The sequence below is a fragment of the Natrix helvetica genome (genome assembly GCF_964273705.1).
Source record: "Natrix helvetica genome assembly, chromosome: 10".
Classification (NCBI taxonomy): domain Eukaryota; kingdom Metazoa; phylum Chordata; class Lepidosauria; order Squamata; family Natricidae; genus Natrix; species Natrix helvetica.
This window is the reverse complement of record NC_138561.1, coordinates 21,826,604-21,845,764: the sequence shown is the minus strand read 5'-3', so window position 1 is coordinate 21,845,764 and position 19,161 is coordinate 21,826,604. Positions and strand designations below refer to the sequence as shown.

The 19,161-nt window shown below is 47.7% G+C and overlaps 2 protein-coding genes across 8 annotated transcripts in view; one reads left to right on the top strand and one right to left on the bottom strand.

The window, feature by feature from the left end:
- Positions 1–561: 561 nt before the first annotated feature.
- Positions 562–12,694, top strand: KLHDC4 (kelch domain containing 4; the record flags this gene model as incomplete). Of its 3 annotated transcripts, XM_081963535.1 has the most annotated exons (12): positions 690–788; positions 1,471–1,562; positions 1,728–1,806; positions 2,469–2,567; positions 3,073–3,209; positions 3,561–3,653; positions 4,290–4,449; positions 5,026–5,089; positions 5,210–5,418; positions 5,874–6,297; positions 8,346–8,471; positions 9,502–10,264. In XM_081963535.1, 12 exons carry the CDS (start codon positions 690–692, stop codon positions 9,675–9,677), a joined length of 1,758 nt encoding a protein of 585 aa, XP_081819661.1. In that variant the 3' UTR covers positions 9,678–10,264. The 3 variants fall into 3 exon arrangements, with proteins under 3 accessions (XP_081819659.1, XP_081819660.1, XP_081819661.1); XM_081963533.1 differs by lacking the exon at positions 9,502–10,264 and adding an exon at positions 12,363–12,694 and having other exon boundaries at positions 562–788; positions 5,026–5,418; XM_081963534.1 differs by having other exon boundaries at positions 564–788; positions 5,026–5,418.
- JPH3 (junctophilin 3) overlaps positions 12,522–19,161 on the bottom strand; it is a 35,343-nt gene continuing 28,703 nt past the window's right edge. For 2 of the 5 annotated variants that reach the window (XM_081963528.1, XM_081963531.1), the window contains exons 4-6: positions 16,655–17,559; positions 12,745–13,672; positions 12,522–12,656 (exon numbers count right to left, since the gene is read on the bottom strand). In XM_081963528.1, the coding sequence (XP_081819654.1) occupies positions 13,592–13,672; positions 16,655–17,559 (986 nt within the window). In that variant the 3' untranslated portion in view covers positions 12,522–12,656; positions 12,745–13,591. The remainder of the gene's footprint in view (positions 12,657–12,744; positions 13,673–16,654; positions 17,560–19,161) is intronic. The other 3 variants (XM_081963530.1, XM_081963529.1, XM_081963532.1) reach the window with 3 other exon arrangements.

Sequence of the window (19,161 nt, the reverse complement as noted above, 5' to 3'; positions counted from 1 at the left end):
AACTAGAGACCAATAGAACAAATTGTAGAATTATTATTAAAATGTTTATTAGAGGATATTTCTTATTATTTCGCCTTGTCCCGCCTTCTCCTTTAGTGAAAATGTATAAAGCTCACTTAATCCTTTGTTCTGGGTTCTTGACCTTTTGACCAGGAACCCTTTCCCTTGGAGTCCTCCAATAAAAAGCAATCAGAAAACCTGCACCTTGTGTCTAGCATCCATCATTGGCTTCGGCACCAGGCTCAGACCTGAATTGGGGGCAACACCTGCTTATACTTATATATTTATGTTATATTCATACTTGTTTTCTCATACATGCGTGACAAACCAAAATGAATAAATAAAATACATAAATGGCTGCAAGAAAAACCCCCCGGCTTGGAGAGCACCAAGGACCCCCCCCCCCTCCTGTCAACCCTGAGCTACCAAGAGCCTCCGTTACTGATTTTTCCAAATGCTTTTATTGCAAGGCTGCGTCAAGCCTTGCAAGGCAGCCTCCCTCCCACAGATGGCAACCCCCTTTTTGCAGACTCGGCCTCTCCTGGTTCTTTTCGCTGGCAGGAAATACCCCGGGAACAGGAAAGGCAGAGAGGTTGCAAGTCCGCTGGGGCTGCCATGTGAGCGACCCCTGCAGCTTCAACTCCCCCCCCCCCTCCGCTGTCCTGGCAGGGCTGCCCTGACTTGCCAAGATGGGCAAGAAGAATAAGAAGGAGAAGAAGGCCAAGGGGGCCGAGAAGACGGCTGCTAAGATGGAGAAGAAAGTCTCCAAGAGGACCAAGAAAGAGGAGGTGATTGCAAGGCTGCAGGAGCTTTTCCAGCTGCAAGGCAGGCAGGAATCCAACAGATCCAGACTTTCCCCCCTTCTCTCTCTCTCACTTTCTCCTGCAGGAGGGTCCCTGCCTGCCCCCCCCCCCCAGCACAAATCCTCTCTGCAATCCGGGTTACTGCAAGAGAAGGGTGGGAGTAGTGAGTGAGTGAGTGCAACAAATCAGTGCAAGAGAAGGAAATGTGCAACACTGACTGGGAAATACCCCCGCCCACCCATTTTTTTTTGCTGTGGGGGGGGGGGGGAAGAGACAAATGTGTGATTTGTAATGAATTTGACAGTTAGAAAGGGCAGCTTATGGAAAGAAAGTATAATGTGACTTTAGAGAGAGAGAAGAAGTAAAATATTAATGCATTTATAACCCTGTTTGAGAAGATTGGAAGGTGTTTCTTTATATTTCTTTTTCTTCTTTTTCCTTAATTTCTTCTCATGCTGTACACTATTTTTTCTTTATCTGCTCCGTCTCTTTTCAGTATCAGTTTTGATCTCGTTACAATCTCTTTCGCCAAAGTTATCTGCACACACAAAACATATGTTTTCACGTATGTGTGAAAGAATGAGCTGCAGTGATCCTTGGTTTTTTAGGGTGTGTGTGTGTTTGTCTCCCTTTTGGTCACAAAACCAAGCCGTTTCTGGAATTGCAGGAGGATCTGGAGGCGCTGATCGCCCAGTTCCAGTCTCTGGATGCTGCAAAGACACAGGTGCTGGAGACCCCCTGCGCCCCTCCCTCCCCAAGGTGAGAATGGAAAACCCGAAGGTTATTTGGGCAGTTGGGAAAGTTTGGCTTCAAAACGTTTTGTGCACCCCTTCAATCCCCAGTGAAAAACTGCTAGTCCTCATGAACTCCGTTCCCTGAAATCTTGAATTTGGTTTGCCTAACCTCTTTTCCTCTTGCTCCCAGGCTCAACGCCTCTCTCTCTGCACACCCCGAGAAAGACGAGCTCATCCTGTTCGGAGGTGAATATTTCAATGGCCAAAAAGTAAAGTATTCCTTTTTTTCCTCTCTCCTCCCTTCTCTTACCCAGCTTCACTTTTAAATCTTCCAGAAATTGCATGTCAAATTTTGATAGTTTTAAGGAATTGCAGAGCCCAAAATGGATCTATGACTTATTCCCAGCACTGATCGATATGAGTCGTTCTCGACGTACGACCACAATTGAGCCTAAAATTTCTGTTGCTAAATGAGTTTTTGATTAAGTGGACTTTATCCCCGGGGGGGAAATAGAACGATGGAAAAGATGGAGAAAGGGTTTTACTAAATATCTGTTGACTGAATGGATTTCTCATTAGCAGCCCTTCGTTTTTAATTGCTAATTTTATCGGTTTTGATTCTGTCTGATGCCTTCAGGAGCTTCTCTGAGTGGGAAAAAAAGAAATATAATTCAAATCAATAAATGTAAATAATGCACATAGGGGAGAAAATGTTCTCTCTGCTTCTTGTAGCAATTGATTTCATGGTCAAGTCATCAAAGTTTAGAGTCGCCCTAGGAATTTCATGAATTTCCAGAGTTGCAAAGCTAGAAAATGCTGGCTGGGTTGTGTCTTTTGAGATATCAGGTTGTGCAGTAAAATGGGCCTTTCCTGGAAAATCTCCACTTCTAGCAAAGCCCTCCTCTTCCTCCTCCTTTGATGTCTCCCTTAGACCCTCCTCTACAACGAGCTCTTTGTTTACAACATCCGGAAGGACAGCTGGGCTAAAATCGATATTCCGAGTCCTCCGCCTCGGCGCTGTGCTCACCAGGTACGGTGGTTGTGAGAGTGTGGGGTTAGGATCTCCCTCTGTGCTAAGGCAGGATGGGCCTTCTTCCCTAAGAGTTGAGATTGATGAAGGAACATGGTTAATGTAGCTTCTTCTCCAGAAAGGATGGTTCTGTAAATGCATGTGGACGTCCTCCCTCCCTCCCTTCCATTTCCAACCTTTCTCTTTGCTCCTTCTTTCCTTCCTCCTTCCTTTCCATTCTCCCTCCATCCCTCCCTCCCTTTTTGTCTCTCCTTCCTCCCTCCCTTCCATTTCCAATCTTTCTCTTCTCTTCCTTTCCATTCTCCCTCCCTCCCTCCCTTTCTTTTGTCTGTGTTTCCTTCCTTCCTTCTTCCCTCCCTCTCTCCCTTTTCTACCTCTTACCTACCTACCTATCATGATTCAACACAGCGTGGTCAGAACGATGCAGAGAAAACCTTGGGTTTTACATGTCAAAAAGGACCCAGAAGCTGCCCTCTCTCTCTCTCTCTCTTTTTTCTTCTGGCAGGCTGTGGTGATCGCTCAGGGTGGCGGACAACTCTGGATGTTCGGTGGGGAATTTGCTTCTCCGGATGGGGAGCAGTTCTACCACTACAGAGACCTTTGGGTCTTGCATTTGGCCAACAGGACCTGGGAGCAAGTCAAGTAAGTGAAGAGAGTTCCAGAAGGACCCACGGTTGGTGCCCTACACACACACACACACACACACACACACACACACACACACACACACACAGAGGTTGCCAGAGGCCTCCAATGGAGAACAGGGAACGTCAGAATTGGGGGCGATGATGCCCCTCCCTGCAGCCCCGAGACCTGTTCAGCTCTCTGGAAGCCCATTGTTGCTTTCTAGAAGTTGTCCCTCCTTTGTTGCCTTGGCTTTCGGAGGAACAACTTGGACTGGAAGGGGAAGGGGCACAAAGGGGAAGGGGACAAGAAGCTGGAGGAGCAGCCGTGGCCCACTGAAGAAACCAGAGGAGCCTTCTTTGATTTCAGAGCTTCAGGGGGGCCCTCTGGGCGGAGTGGACACCGGATGGCCGTCAGCAAGAGGCAGCTCATCGTCTTTGGAGGCTTCCATGAAAGTAGCCGGTGAGTCTGCCCCACTGTCCATTTGGGGGGCGGGGGAGGTTATTTTGCCCCCACTAAGCCCAGGACGCCTCCTGTCCTTCCCTTGAAGATGCTTCCATCAAGCACAAAGGAACCCAGGGCAGATGGAGGAGGAGGAGGAGGAGGTGGTGCTCCAGATGTTGACTCCTTCAGCCTGCTATCCTCTCTGGGTTTGCCCTGGAGGAGCATTATTCTGATGTTGAGGATGGTGACCTCCAAGCAATGGGCAGCCTTTTCCCCAAAAAACTGCTCAGCCCCGACTTTCGTTCAAGGAAGGAGCCCAGCTTCACTCATTGAAGGGCAGTCTTCGTCAGTCCCTTTTTTCAGATGCTGAGGGCTTTATTTATGGTGGTTACTTAACTTGAGTGCATCTCTAGGTGGAAAGTTCAGGCAGCCTTCAGGCAGCTCATGGAGTCTGGAACGTGGGGCTGCCTAGCACAAGGGGTGGGTGGCCAAGAGAAATCAGAAGGTCCATAACAGGTGGAAGGTTGGAGGGCCAGGCCTGGGCCCTTATTGCTCATGCTGTCGTGGGAGGCAGTTCTTGGTCTCTGCTGGGGATCTGTTGCCAACTCAACCTGCACCTTCCATCACTTGTGTCCGATGCTTTTGATCAACTAGGGACTACATCTACTACAACGACGTCCATGCTTTCAACCTGGACACCTTTGCTTGGTCCAAACTGGCTCCTTCTGGGATTGCCCCAGCCCCGAGGTCAGGTTGCCACCTGGCTTCGACACCTGAGGGCCACCTCCTGGTCTATGGAGGCTACTCCAAGCAGGTGAGGGTCACCTTTTGCTATTAAGGTTGGTATGAGTCACCGGTCTTTTAAGACTAGAAGTTCTTCTAAGTGGTTTGGAGTATGTTTGAAAGTACGAGGACCTTTTCGGCAACATATGTAGATTCAGGGGCTTCGCAAAAGCTGTTTTTAGGTACTCTGGATCAGTCTGTGGTCTCCCACTGTTGCGGGGTTGGCCTTCCCACCTTCCTTCACCTTGGCAAGCATTGCTGGATCTTACATCTCAGCAACTTCTGGAGGACCCCTTTCTCACCCCTGCTTCTCACTAAGGAATGGCTGAAGAATTTTCAGGATGAAGGTCTAAGTCTCCCCCCCCCCCACCCCTCCCTAGGAAAATATTTGGAAATGTTTCCACACCATCGAAATTTGAGGAAAGCCCCTGGAAAACTCACCAGTCAAAAGATCCTGGCGCTTTGCTCTTACAGGTGAAGTCATAAAACAAGGGCTTAGAGAAGGATTGTGCAATATTCATAAGGAAGATTGGTGGAAATAATTCCTTGATGATAGGAACTGGTTCTACTTCCCTGATTCCATAATACAACTGCTTTCATTGTGCAGAGAATTAAGAAAGACGTCGACAAAGGGACCCTCCATACGGATATGTTCCTCTTGTGTGCTGAAGGTAAGTCCAAGCCTTCCGTCCTTGCTGAATCTTCTGCTATTAATGGGGGGGTTTCCCTATTATGGATGCTTTTCATCCATCTCCCACTTTTCCTGTTCTGCTTTTTTCTATCGTTGGCAGAAAAATGGACTTGGAGCAGGGTGAGTCCCTCTGGTGTGAAGCCAACCCCCAGGTCTGGCTTCTCAGTGGCCATGGGACCCGGCAACCGCTCTCTTCTCTTTGGTGGGGTCCATGATGAAGAAGAGGAGGAATGTCTAGAAGGAGACTTCTTCAACGATATTTATTTCTACGATCTGGCAAAGAATCGGTGGTTTCTTGGGCAGTTAAAGGTTTGTGGCAAAATCTCATACAGTGAGGGTTTCCCCCCCCCCCCCCTTGTTCTCCATCTCCAACTACTCTAGTTCAAGGGTCTCCAACCTTGGCAACTTTTAAGACTTGTGGACTTCAACTCCCAGAATTTCTCAGCTAGTAGTGTCTTAAATTGCCACGGTTGCGGAGACTTCTGTTCTGGTTTACTTCAGCTTCCATTTTCAACAGAGGAGAAAAATGCTGACTTACCAAGTTGTCCATTCAAATTTGAAATGGAAGCTGAGGATTTGGGGGGGGTGGGGGGGTGTCGGTTTTGGAGACTCCCAGAAACCTGAAATCAGCCAAGGCAAATGACTGTGGCCTCGTAGAAGAAGAGCGGTGGTGGTGATGCTCTCGGAAGTTCTTCAGAACATCTCTTGTTCTTGGCTTGGATTCTCATATCCTTCTGGTACTTGACGCTTGTCTCCATCGCTAGGGGTCGAAGTCCGAGAGAAAGAGAAGACGACGAGGCGCAGCAAAAGGGGAGTCCCATCAGGCTGGTGGTGGAGGGGATGAGGCGGAAGGACAGCCTCCCCTTGGACCTGTGGAGATGGTCAAGGAGGTGGTGGCAGAAGACGGGACTGTGATGATTGTCAAGCAGCTGATCTCAGCTCCCCAAGGAAAGTCAATAGAGTCACCAGAATCGGAAGGAGAAGACGATAATGGGGGGAATGGAGCCTCCAATCCTCCAGTGGAACCCTGCCCGCGCTCAAATGCCATGCTGGCCGTGAAGCATGGGGTGCTCTACCTCTACGGGGGAATGTTTGAGGTGGGGGACCGCCAGTTCACTCTCAACGACCTCTATGCCCTTGACCTCCACAAAATGGAAGAATGGAAGGTCCTTGTGGAGATGGACCCAAGTGAGTTAGGACCTTCTTGGTCTCCGTCGGCTTTCAGGCTTTGTCCCCACCTCATTCTCTGCACCTGCAGATGCCTTCATTTCTTCTCTTCCTTTATTTTTAAAGGAGGAAAAAACCCCTCAAAGATGTTTAGCTTTTACCAAGTTTGTAGAAAACAAAATATCTGATGAGATTCTAGAACCTGGGAAGGTTGGAACAATGTTTCTAGGATCAGGAATCTGAATTTCTGGTGATTCCTTTCCCTTCCCTCCGGGAAAGCAGAAACCAAATTACACACCTGACTTTTCGCACGCTGGTTTAAATGGCATAAAGTCTGGGATCCCCAAATTTTGCTTCTGACTCAGAATCCAGGATTCTCGCTGACCCACAGAATCCGCCCAAATGAATTCTCTACCTGCTGGCATACAAAACTAGCATGTGATCAAGAAAGCCAGTCCAGAATCCTTCTCGATCCACTAGATTTCCTTGCTAAATGCTGCAGCCCTCTCCAGAAAGCTTCCAGCATTCCCCAAGAGCTGGGGTCTTCTGAGCAGTAGAGGGGCTTTTGTTGCACAGAAAGGGAACAATCCAAGGGGTGAAATCCAGCAGGTTCTGACAGGTTCTGGAGAACCGGTGGTGGAAATTTGGAGTAGTTCGGAGAACAGGCAAATACCACCTCTGACTGGCCCCAGAGTAGGGAGGGAATGGGGATTTTGCGGTATCCTTCCCCTGCTATGCCCACCAAGCCACGTCCACAAAACCAGTGGTAAAAAAAATTGAATTTCACCACTGATACAATCACATTATAGCAGTTGCTCTCAATTTTGTTTTTGCTTTTTGGGTTGAGCGTTGTGATTACTTTTGTGCTTTAATTCCTTCCCCCCACCCCCTGATAAGTATCCTCTCTTCTTGCGGCCCACTCCAAGGTGGCTTCAGAAGCCCAGGGCAGCTTCAGTGTTGAAATTCAATTTTTTTTTACCACCGGTTCTGTGAGCGTGGCTTGGTGGGCGTGGCAGGGGAAGGATACTGCAAAATCCCCCTTCCCTCCCCACTCTGGGGCCAGCCAGAGGTGGCATTTGCCGGTTCTCCAAACTACTCAACATTTCCGCTACCGGTTCTCCAGAACCTGTCAGAACATGTTGGATTTCACCCCTGGGCAGCTTGCATATTTTACGAGCCTACTTCTGTCATCAGCAGGCCCAGAAAGCTCTGGTTCTGGGCAAAGCACCATCTGCATTAGACCACTGAAAGGAGCCGGGGGGTGGAGGAGGTTGTCCATCGGCAAATGACACCTGAAGCCCGATTTACATTCCTTGAATTCTTGGCTTGGAAGACGTTCCTCAAGAGCTGAAAGGCGGGGGTGGGGGTTAATCCTATCCCAGCTCCCACGTTTAATCTGAGACAAAAGCTTATTTGGACCGACGCAGAGACGGGTGATGGGAATGGTGGCCGAGGGTACCTTCCTGCAGAGGCTCTGAATAGATGTCACCAACTGGCCGGTGCATGAGCAGCTAATTTTGGCCGGGCTTAATCCCTGGAAGAACGCCTTCACCCTGCCTTGGCCTCGCTTGATCTTGGGTCCTGAACTTTTTTGTTTGTTTGTTAATCCTAGTGGGGGATTTTAGTGCTTTCTCTTCTCTTAATATGGGCTGGAAATACTTTAAACCTTCCTATCGGTTGCTGGAATTAGTGGTGGGGGTGGGAGGAGGATTTTTAATGAAATTCTGAAGTTTCACAAGGGATTCTCTCTCTTTTTACCTAAATCTGGAAGGCACCGCCTGTCCTTTAGAGCAGGGGTCTCCAACCTGGGCCACTTTAAGCCTGGTGGACTTCAACTCCTAAGAATTGCTGGCTGGGGAGTTCTGGGAGTTGAAGTCCACCAGGCTTAAAGTGGCCAAGGTTGGAGAGCCCTGCTTTAGAGGCTAACATGGAGGACTGATGGGAATTTCAGGATGGAAAAGGTCTTAACTACTAGTGTTAATTGTGAATGTTCTTCTGCATGCGAGGATCATGTCTTTGCGTGTGTGAGTGTAAGCCTTGATGTGCATGTATATGTTCTGCTGTGGCAGAAACTCAGGAATGGCTTGAAGAATCTGAGTCGGATGAAGATGTGGAAGGTGCCGAGGGAGGAGAGGAAGAAGAGGAAGAGGAGGAGGAAGAAGAGAGCTCGGATGAGGAGCAGAGCGGAGAGGACGGTAAGGCCACCAAAAAGCCCCGGAGAAGGATTCAGTTCCTCACCTTTGGCTTTTGCTTCCCGTGGGTGACTCTCATGGGTCATAGCTATGGGGAGATTCTATGGTGAATAGTGGAAAAGAAAGCCAGCCAGAATAGGGCTCACCAACTGGATGTTCTCCAGAAGTTCCACTGAACTTCTGGTACCTGGCTCAACAGTAGTAACTGTGAGAGGGATCTTGGGGTCCTAGTGGAGAACCATTTAAATAGGAGCCAGCCGTGTGCAGCAGCTGCCAAAAAAGCCAGCACATTTCTAGGCTGCATCAACAGAGGGATAGAATCAAGATCACGTGAAGGGTTAATACCACTTTATAATCCCTTGGTAAGGCCACACTTGGAATACGGCATCCAGTTTTGGTTGCCATGATGTAAAAAAGATGTGGAGACTGTAGAGAAGAGCAACAAAGAGGATTAGGGGACTGGAGACTAAAACATATGAAGAACAATTGCAGGGACTGGGTATGTCTAGTTTAATGAAAAGGATGACCAAGGAGGGTGATATGATAGAAGCCTTCCAATATCTCAGGGGTTGCCACAAAGAAGAGGGAGTCAAACTATTCTCCAAAGCACTCAAAGGCAGGACAAGAAGCAATGGGTGGAAACTAATCATGGAGAGAAGCAACTTAGAACTGAGGAGAAATTTCCTGACAGTTAGAATAATTCATCAGTGGAACAGAAGTTGCCTCCAGAGGTGGTGAATACCCCAACACTGGAAGTTTTAAAGATGTTGAATAACCATTGTCTGAAATGGTATAGGATTTCCTGTCTAGGCAGGGGGTTGGACTAGAAGACCTCCAAGGTCCCTTCCAGTTATTCTATTCTAATGTAAATTAGGTAAATAGATGGATAATTAGACCAAAGCCTGTGAATATTCCTGCAGGTGAGGGCTGCCCTTGATTCTAGTAGATCCAAAAAGAGAATATGACACCATCGATGGGACAACTGCTTTCTACTCTCAGTTCTCCACTGACCACTTGCCTTTCCTTCCTTCAGGCAAGGAAGAACATCCAGCTGTGCAACAGGATGAAAAATTTGCCGACTACCTTTCCAGGACAGAGCAGTATTGGGTGAATCTGGCCCGCCAGAACTTGGGCCCTGAGGCCAAAGAGAAGAAGACGGTGAAGGTGGGGCAGGCCATGGCGAAGGCGTTCTATGAAGGGGCCACCTAGGCAAGGCTTACAACGCCTGGGGCCAAATGGTTGTGTTTGGCCAATCCTGTCCTCCACAAGGCAGACTCTGACTTGGCAGATTCTGATTGCTTAGAAGGCCTGTGTTGAATAAGCTGCTTCAGTCAAGGATTTGAGAGCAAGGTAACCGACATACGCTGAGAAAATCTGAAATTGTTCTTGATAGATATAAGCCAAGCCAATGAGGGACAGGCTTTCTCTGGGGCTTAATCCTTTACAGGCAGAGAGAGCTTCTACAAGATTCAGGGTCTCCAGGAAGACCCACCTCACAGTGTTCTTGTGTTGTGAAGCTAGTTCAGTTATTCCTGCTTCTCCTGAGGACTTTTGTGTTGTGCTGGTGGTGTGCCGATGCTGAATGGCTGGAGGATTGGCTGATGGCCCTGTGCATGTACGGTTATGCTAGAAGAGGAAGCAACACGGACATAGAAAACAGAAGGCGTTTTGAGAGCGAGCAGCTGGAATTAACATCCTAAACGTTTAACAGAAGCCACATCTCACATGGATGCAGTCATGAGGCTGGAATTTGCCATTTTAAGAGAGTTTACCAATAAAAATGCTTTTGCTGGTGAGGGCGGCATTTTTATTTAACGAGTCATTTATCTGAGCAGGATGTATCAAGTCCTTGCGCTTCTTCTCTCTGCACTGTCATTAGTGCTGCTGAAAAAGTCAGCTCGTGTGGGGTAAATGCGTGGTGGAGTGAGTTTTCTCATGTCTTCGTTTAGGAGCACATCAACTTACGGGTGGGGGCCTTTAGTAGAGGAAAGGGACTTGGTTGTAAACCCCTTGTAGCCTGGAGCTCTTTCTGTGTGTAATTCTATCCCTCTTGCAATCTTTAAAAGAAAGAAAGAAGAAAGAAAGAAAGAAAGAAAGAAAGAAAGAAAGAAAGAAAGAAAGAAAGTGGAGCCCTTCCAGAAGTTGGCCCTCCAAATTCTGTCAGCCTCAACTCACACGGCTAACAGTAAATGAGGGGTAGTTTAACAGCGTCAAGGTCCAAAGCTCACGTGTTTTTCTTTCTGTACCCAAGAGAGAATAAAGGAAAACAGATCGATAGCAAGCTTTCTCAACTGCTTCTCTGCATGGACCTTGGGATCCGAGACCCATAATTCACAGCCAACAGATCTGGAAGACTGTCCAAAGGCAGCTCCTGGCAATGCCTGCCCACATAGATAATGGGAAAAGATGGAGATGATTTGAACGCTATCAGGAGGGCCACACTTGGCCCGCCGTGGCTCTTGATAATTGCACTGGGTCTTGAGTAAGGGTCAAGTTACCTTTCCCTCACTGGAGACTCGGTGCAGGGCTGCTGTGCCCTTTTTGGATTGATGGGGAAGGCATGGGAATTCAATCCAGCTTGGGCTGCAAAGCTACTCAGATGCATCCTTCTCCTTCCCTGAAGCTTAGGGGAGAAGCCGTGGGTTTCTCTTTGTCTCGTGTCTGTGAATGATTTTTTTTTTAAGTGATGTATTAAATCAGCGGTGTCCAACCTTGGCAACTTTAAAACTCGTGGACTTCAACTCCCAGCATTGCCCAGCTAGCCTAACACAGAAGTAGTATAAGCCCATCATCCTGTTGGAACTGTGTTGGAACTGTGTCAACTTCCACAGCTGCACAAAAACCAGATGGGGGACAGAAGATCCTCTCGGTTGATGCAATAGAACTGAGACACCCACAAAAGGTGGTCAAAAAAGTCAACATGGCAGTGAAGAGTGCAAACAAAGCTGTGTCCCAAAGGTGCTTTTTCCCCCCCAAAAGGCAACCAGACTTTCTGGTTTTTTTCTTTGAAGATGTTTTGTTTCTCACCCAAGAAGCTTCTTCAGTTCTGACCGGATGGTGGGGAATGGAAGGATTTACATCCCTTGCAGACAGCTGGTCATTGGCATCCTTTGAGAGGGTCACTGAGGCCACCTGGAGGTTTATCTGTGTCTCAGGGTCACCTAAAGTGGTGCTCCTGGTTCCCGCAGTCTGCATTTTTTCTTCTGGAAATCCATCCCTATCTACTCCCACACCATTCCAATCCTGCTGCCTGCAAGGGATATAAATCCTTCCATTCCCCACTATCCTGTCACAGCTGAAGAAACCTCTTGGATGAGAAGCGAAACGTCTTCAAAAGAAACAACCAGGAAGTCCAGTTGCCTCCTGAAAAAGCACCTTTGGGCCAACCCTGACCTGGAGGACTGGGAATCTCTACAGACTTTTAGAAACAAAGCTGTGCATTACACCCAAAAGAACATCCATTAGACCTGAATGAAGATTCGCCTGGGCTTTAAATGCAATGCACATGAAAACCAGCTAGTGGTTTGGTTAAGGGTCCCGGCTGCCTTCTTAACTTGACCCACCAACATTGTGCCTCCCCCCCCCCCCCCAATATAACAGAAACTCAAAGGGCACTGCTGCTTCCTTAGGAACGGAGGCGTATTTCCAGCGAGTGACCAAGGCAGAAAACGCCCCCCCTCGTCCCCAAAATAAGAAGAAGAAGAAAGAAGAACAACGCAGGCATCTTATAAAGATGTTTTGAACCATACCAAAATTAAGTGATACATAGTGGAGAGAAAACAAATTATAAAAAGAGCATTACATACTCAGAGGCTGTTGTTGACAATGTTTTCGTTGTTGTTGTTGTTCTCTAGTTTTGGTTTTGGTTTTGTTTTTTTTCCTTTTTTTGTACAGGGATTATGTCGGAAGCTGGAATATACATCCTGCAGACAAAATGCAAAACTATTACATGCTCCGAGGCCAAGCGGGACATCTGGAAATGGCTCATGGCAAGATGGAAGAAGGGATGCCCGTCGTGCCCCGTTCCTCGCGGTGCCACGGTGGCTCTTGGGAGGGGGGCAAACATTCAAGCATCGTTCCCCATAGAGAGGGGCCGACTCCTTGGCAATCCTGGAGGATGCGTTTCCTGGAAAACCTTGGTCATCTTTCACAACAAAACAAAACCTTTCTGGAGTTTATTTTAAACACCTGCCGGAAAGGATGAAAAAATGTGTCAAATTAGATTTTTTTTTTTTAAAAAAAAAGACGGTGCAGTTTATAGATACAGGATTTTTACCTGAGCCTCAGCATCCTGCAGGTGACTTTATGCAAAACTTTGGTAAGACGGGTGGCCAATAAAATTTGCAAATAAATAAAATATTTTTCTATTGTCGCCTGGGACAACGAATGGTTTTTAACTCATTGGGTGGAAAAAAATACTTTGGATGAGGAGAGGGAAGGGCTTAAGACTTTTGTGCTGGATATGGCTGTTTAAATGATTCAAGAAATGGTTCTCGACCATCCACATCACCCCTTGAGTGCCGTCTGCTCGGGCCGTTCTCTGTTTTGATCATTCAGACTTTCCCAGCTCAATGCGAACACCGGGATCGCCCTGGGATCTTCTCAAAGGCCCCCACCGTGCATATCACCAAGCAATGCCAGGACCGCCGCATCTCTCCGAACATTGCCGTGAATTAAACGTCTGAAGATGGAGGCAATTCACATGAAACCACTTTCCTAGACCTGGCTAAATCCACTCGGAGGAACGGTTTCTGTCCTGTCTGGTGTTGGGAGGGGCGGGAATGCTGCTGCTACCATTCTGCCATGCCACACAGCAAAAGGATTGTGCAAGCAAAGAATTTTGGGCTAAAATCCAAAACATTACCTAGGAAGGGGACGGGGTGGGGTGGGGGGAAAAAGGCAAACTGTGAGTGAGACTCAATCGGCGGTGGATCTTCTGTGAAAAGACTTGAAAGTTGTCGCGGGACAGTTCAAAACGACAACATCATTCTCCCGTTGGGTCCCTCGCAGCATTATCCCCATTTTCAGACCGCTTGGGGGGCGGGGTTTTTTTTTTTTGTGGTTGTTGTTTTTATTAATTAATTATTAACCGGTTGGAGTTTTGCAAACAAGACAGTCTCGGTTTAGATGAAAAAGTTAATAAACAAAATGGCGACTCCAATGTTTAACAAGATCACCATGACGACTAGGATGGGAGCTGAACCCTGAAACAGAGGAAAGAAAAAGAGAGGATTATAGGGGGTCCCCCAGATCAATTGGGTGGGGGGAAGGTGAGGTGGTCAATGGCTGCTGGAATTTCAACATCTCAGGGAACCCCAGAACCAATGATTCCCAAGTCCCAGGGTTTTTCAAACTTGACTACTTGGTGGTGGACTTCAACTCCCAGACTTCAAGGCTGTGGGAGTTCAACTGTGGGCTGGCTAGGGAATTCTGGGAGTTGTAGTCCACAACATCTTCAAGTGGCTAAGGTTGAAAACACTGTGCGGTCCAATGCAAGGGTATGTTGAGTTCCCACTTTAGAAGGTTTCTTTCTTCACTGACCCTTAAAATGATCCCTAAAGAGTGTCCTTGAGTCATCGCCCTCACCTTTTCCAGTTGTGATCTCTCCATCCCGTTTCCACCGCAGAAGATGGAACCGAGAAGCTTCACGCATTGCATTAAACCGTTATTGGTTGACCCAGAACTTAATATATACAATTTAAGCCATGAGCGGAGGGATTCCCTTCCTGAGTTCGGTTGAGCGAAAAGGAGGCTCTGGGAAATCTGTGGCCTCTCCAAATGGAAGGAATTTTTTTTACAGCATTACTCTCTCGCCATCCAGGAGAAGCAGCAGCTTTGGGTGGCAAAGCATATAGAACTACTCAGTAGCTGCAGATAGATGCCTTCAAGGAGCACTTGGGGAGTTTCCTTACACATATCTGCAGGACTGGCATTTCAAGAGGAAGGGATCTGGCAGAGTCTCAATGTGTGTGTGTGTGTGAGTGTGTGTCGGAGGGAGGGAGGGAGGGAGGGAGGAGAAGCACTTCCCTTTTCCAGCGTAGGAAAAACATCTCTGTTGCTGCATAGCAACACACTGCAAGGATGCTGGCCAACCAGATCAACAACTCACACACCTCTTCCTCCCCCCCTCCCAGTAATACCTGGCTGCCCAAGCTTGGCTTTATCCAGGTAGATGCACATCCCTTGGGCTATCTGCCTACCAGCCTTTAAGAATCCATCTGTCCCTTCAATCTGTATTTGCAGCCTTTCAGTTTAGCATAAAGAGTCCCTATTTCCTGATCTCCACGGCTGACAAACAGAGACTTTACACAAACGGTAACGGACCTGCTGGGGTTTTCCATTCGCCAGCTCCAGAGCTGCTCTACGCATTTGGATCCCACCTGGGAGTCTGGGGCTGCAACGTCTCTCTGCTGCAACACGTAGGCTCACAAAGGCTCCATGTGCAGCGGCCAGACTGAGCAGGACCACACCAGACTGCACCACGAACTCGGGCGTTGCAAAACACCCCGGCAGAATGGAAGCAGGGACAGCCACGTGCAAAAGAGGAGGAGGAGGAGGTGGGAAGTGATGTTTCAGGAGGAGAACAGGTGGGCCACAAGGATGTCCCTCTCCTTGCAGATGGAATGATGATACGAAACGCAGTTCTGAAACAGGGGAGGGGAAGCCATTCAAGTGGACCCCTCCTCATAACCGTCTCCGTTTCTTCTCTTTCTCTTCTAGGTTCTATGTTTCCAGGCTGGGGATCTTTGAACAAGCCAAGGTAAAGATTTGAAATTCCCCAGGGCCACCTCTGAAGCACTAAAAGCCCAACTCACATCGAAGTGGGTGCTCTTCCCGAGTAGGACTAAAAGGACATGCGCTGGGCTAGCGATATATAAATGAAATAAAAAAAACAAACCGCCAGACAAGCTCTGAGGGCTCCAAGGTAAAGACAAGGGGTAGTTTACACTCGACACAAACTCAAAGGGAAGTTGGGCAGTCATTCCTTGCAAAGGGACTGGGAGCCCATGACTGGCTAATACTCACTGGATAAACCAAATCAGGTTTAGCATTATTTGATACTCCTATGTATATAGGATATGTATATGAGACATAACCTAGACTTCCAACATATTGCAAAGATCTTGTGAGTGGCCAGCAAAACTTTGCTCGGCCATCACACCTTTGCAGCTGAAAGAACCTCAGGGCACCCACAGGTCCATGGTTTGACCATTGGTAGAGGAACAAGAGCTATTGGGACATCTCATTGCTGAGTAAACCAAGGCAATCCATTCTATTATATCAAAGGCTTTCTCAGACCAAAAGCCACTACTAAGAATATTGCACATTACTACCTATTCTAAGAAAACTGCTTCATTTATTTATTTCTCTTAACCAAATCAAAAAAGGAGAATTCTCAGCTTGCTTACTTTGCATAGTAGACAGGAATTTGTAAAAATTGTGTTCAACGACCTTTGTTTTTAAAATTAGAGTCCCCTAATTGGTTCTTACAGATGATGGGAAAATAAACTAACGCTGAACGAGGACACCACCAAGTGGGAGGGCAAACCTAGTTGCCTCCCATATTCTTTTATGGCAAAGATCATGGAGGAATGACTTGAAAGTTACACATTCCATCTCTGACTGTTAACAAACCACATTCTATCTTGATTGCTTGTGGGATGCAAAGACGAGCTACCACCCCAGTCCAAGAACTGCCCTTTCAGTTGCTAAGCAGAAATGCTGAGGGTTTTTAAGCTGGAATGGATAATTTTAAGGGAGCTGATTACTGTCCCCTACGCACATGAATGGAAGAGACTGCTTCCAGCTTGCCTCTCCACCACACCAAAGGTGACTGATACCTGCGTTGCCTTGCCACACTTCCCAAATTCCACACAAGTCTCACTGCGAACCATAGCAGAGGCCAAAACCTCTTATTCTCTGCTGCCTATTTTAGTTAGAGAAGACCATTTGGTTTGAGTGGAGAGTCGGAATTCAAAGTTTGAAATATAAAATTAGTGAGAAAATGAATCAATAATAGCATGCAAGTGGCCGCTCGCATGTTCCACGCATACTTTGTATGCATGCAGAGCCCAGCGTCTCTCAAGTGGCCGACTCCTCATCGTCAGGGACATCATCCACCCAGGGCTTCAGCATCACTACTTATGGTGTCTCACAGACAAGCCCATCCAGAGGGCTCCACTTACCGCGCTGGATTTGAGCTCATCTCCATTTTCCTCCTCTGATTCTAGTGCAACAGGTAAGGATTTCTGTGGTGGAGAGCAAGTTAAGTCCCACCTCAACAGCCGGGGTTCACCTTTATCCCCGAACCTCAGGCTCTCTAGTTTCTGCACTGCTGGCTCACCAGAAGATGCTGGCCGGAAGTTCTCCTTGTTCTGGGGGGTTGACCTCAGCCTCTGGACACCCAAGCCCCGCTCTTCCCCAGGGTGTGGTTCTTCAGCCAGGTTCTTGCTCAGACCCATTTTGCCCTGATGCCTTTTTTGGGATTGCATCTCTTGCATGTAAGAGTCCATCCTCATGAGGGGCTTCATCTCCATCTCGTAATTGCTCAGCTTCTCCTCGTCCAGCTCCGAGAGCTTGTTGCTCCCCGAGCCGTGGTGGTGCGGGCGGTGATAAGTCCACGAAACCATGGTTGGAGGGTCTGCCCACCTCTCCCGTGGTTTGTGATTGGCGGTACCATGCTTGTGCCCACCACCACTCCGGCCTCGATGGTCTTCCAACTGGCCGCTGCGCAAGACCCCGCCTCTTATCCCATGGGGCCCACCCTCCTTGTCTTCGCCCCAGCTGTTAGGCCTCATGAACTCCCTACTGCGTCCTTCCAACAACATCTGGATCTCCCCACCCCGCTCCTCGTCCACAGAGACCTGTCTGGTGAAGTGGGCATTCTTGTTCCGACAGGAAGGACCCAGAGGTGGGGATGAGGTGGGGCTGGCAGGAAAGCTTTGGAGAGGGCTGTCGTCCGGCGTGAGGTCCGAAGGTGTCGTTCCTTTTCTGTAGAGTTCCGGACTTTCCTGCTGAAGGGGAGTCGCAGTGGAAAGGACCTCGATCTCATCGCTTGAATGCTGGTGCTTTGGCCTCTGACACTCAAGCCCTAGAAGGTGAACAAGGAGCAAAAGGTGAACAAGGAGCAGACGATGTCTATGGAGATCCCCAGTCCTCCCAGTCATGGCTGTCCCAAAGGTGCTTTTTCAAGAGGCAGCTGGACTTTGTTTGCTTCTTTGAAGATGTTTCGCTTCTCGTCCAAGAAGCTCCGTCAGACGAGAAGCAAAACCTTTTCAAAGAAAAACCAGAAAGTCCAGTTGCCTCTTGAAAAAAAGCATCTTTGGGAGAAGAAACAGAAGATGAACAAAAATCAGAAAATGAGCAACAAGGTGGTCGCTTCATAAGGACCCCCTTCCTGCTATCATTTCAGGGGGAGGCAGGAGAATACCTACCCATCTTCTATGTCAAGCAGAGATCTTGGTAACTGATGACAAGAGAGGCTAACCTCTTCTACAAACAAAGCTGAGACTGCCAGTTTAATGGCCTCACTCGTTTTCATGAAGCCTCTCTCACCAAAAGATTCCCTGAAAACAATACACAATCATCACTGTATTTCTCCAGGCAGGGAAGGGGGGAATCCAGCCTTAATAGTTGTGCCTTAATACAAAAATATAGACTCTTGAGTTTAGCTTGGCCCTTGGTCGCTTCGCACACACTTTCATAAGAGTTCTTTTAGAACCAGTAAGAAAATAGTTTGCCACGGCTGTCTTCTGGGATTTGAATATTTACTTTCTGGCCTGTAGTCACTTCTGGATATGCTCCTGCTTTTCTTTCCAAATATCAACCAGGTCCAACCGTGCCTATTTTTTCCAAAATTACTTAAGGTCCTGTAGGGGGGCACTACCACCTTCTGCACGGCAATACATTGGTTAGGACCAATCAAAATTTCACAAAAGGATCTGCATGCTTTCTCCAGAACTTTCTCTAGAAAATAAACGAATAAGCAATTCAAGTAACATTTCTGCCACATTCTTCAAATCGTCTTGGCAAATCAATGGGGGGAAATGACCTTTACTGAAAAAGAAAAATAAGTGGAAAAGAAAATGTTGAAAATGTTAAGTACTTGAAAAGTTGGCAGACGACTAAAACGTGATGAAGGCAAGACTAAAAAAGACACTTGTACCCATTGTTTTGACTCATCCGTGTATAGGTAGGATAGAGTGGTGCGTGGCCTAGGGGTGGAGCTCTCGCCTCACAATTAGGAGGCCGTGGGTTCGATCCTAGGTAGCGGCAGATACTTCTCTCTCTGGGCACAATGAGAAAATATCTGCTGCAAACTCCACATTGGCGATGGGAAGGGCATCCGGCCAGTAAACACTTGGCTCCATTCAGTTGCCCCAACTTCATCCCGGTACAAGGGATTATGGGGTCATTAAAAGACAAAGGAAAATAATCATCTGTAGGAAGGGTAGCACTTGGTATACATTTCCAGTGAAGATCAAAAGAGTTGGGTAATGTTTTTTTCCAACTAACAACTTGTGTTCAAAGGAAGTGTGACCTACGCTCACTTCACGAGACGCATCAGACCGCCATCAAAAACAGGCAGCGTTTCAGGCTTGTCAATCCCAGCCATGATCTTGACTTTTCTGACCTTTAGCCGGTGGTTGCTCCTGAATACAACCTTCAAAAATTCAAATTCCAATGCTTGTAC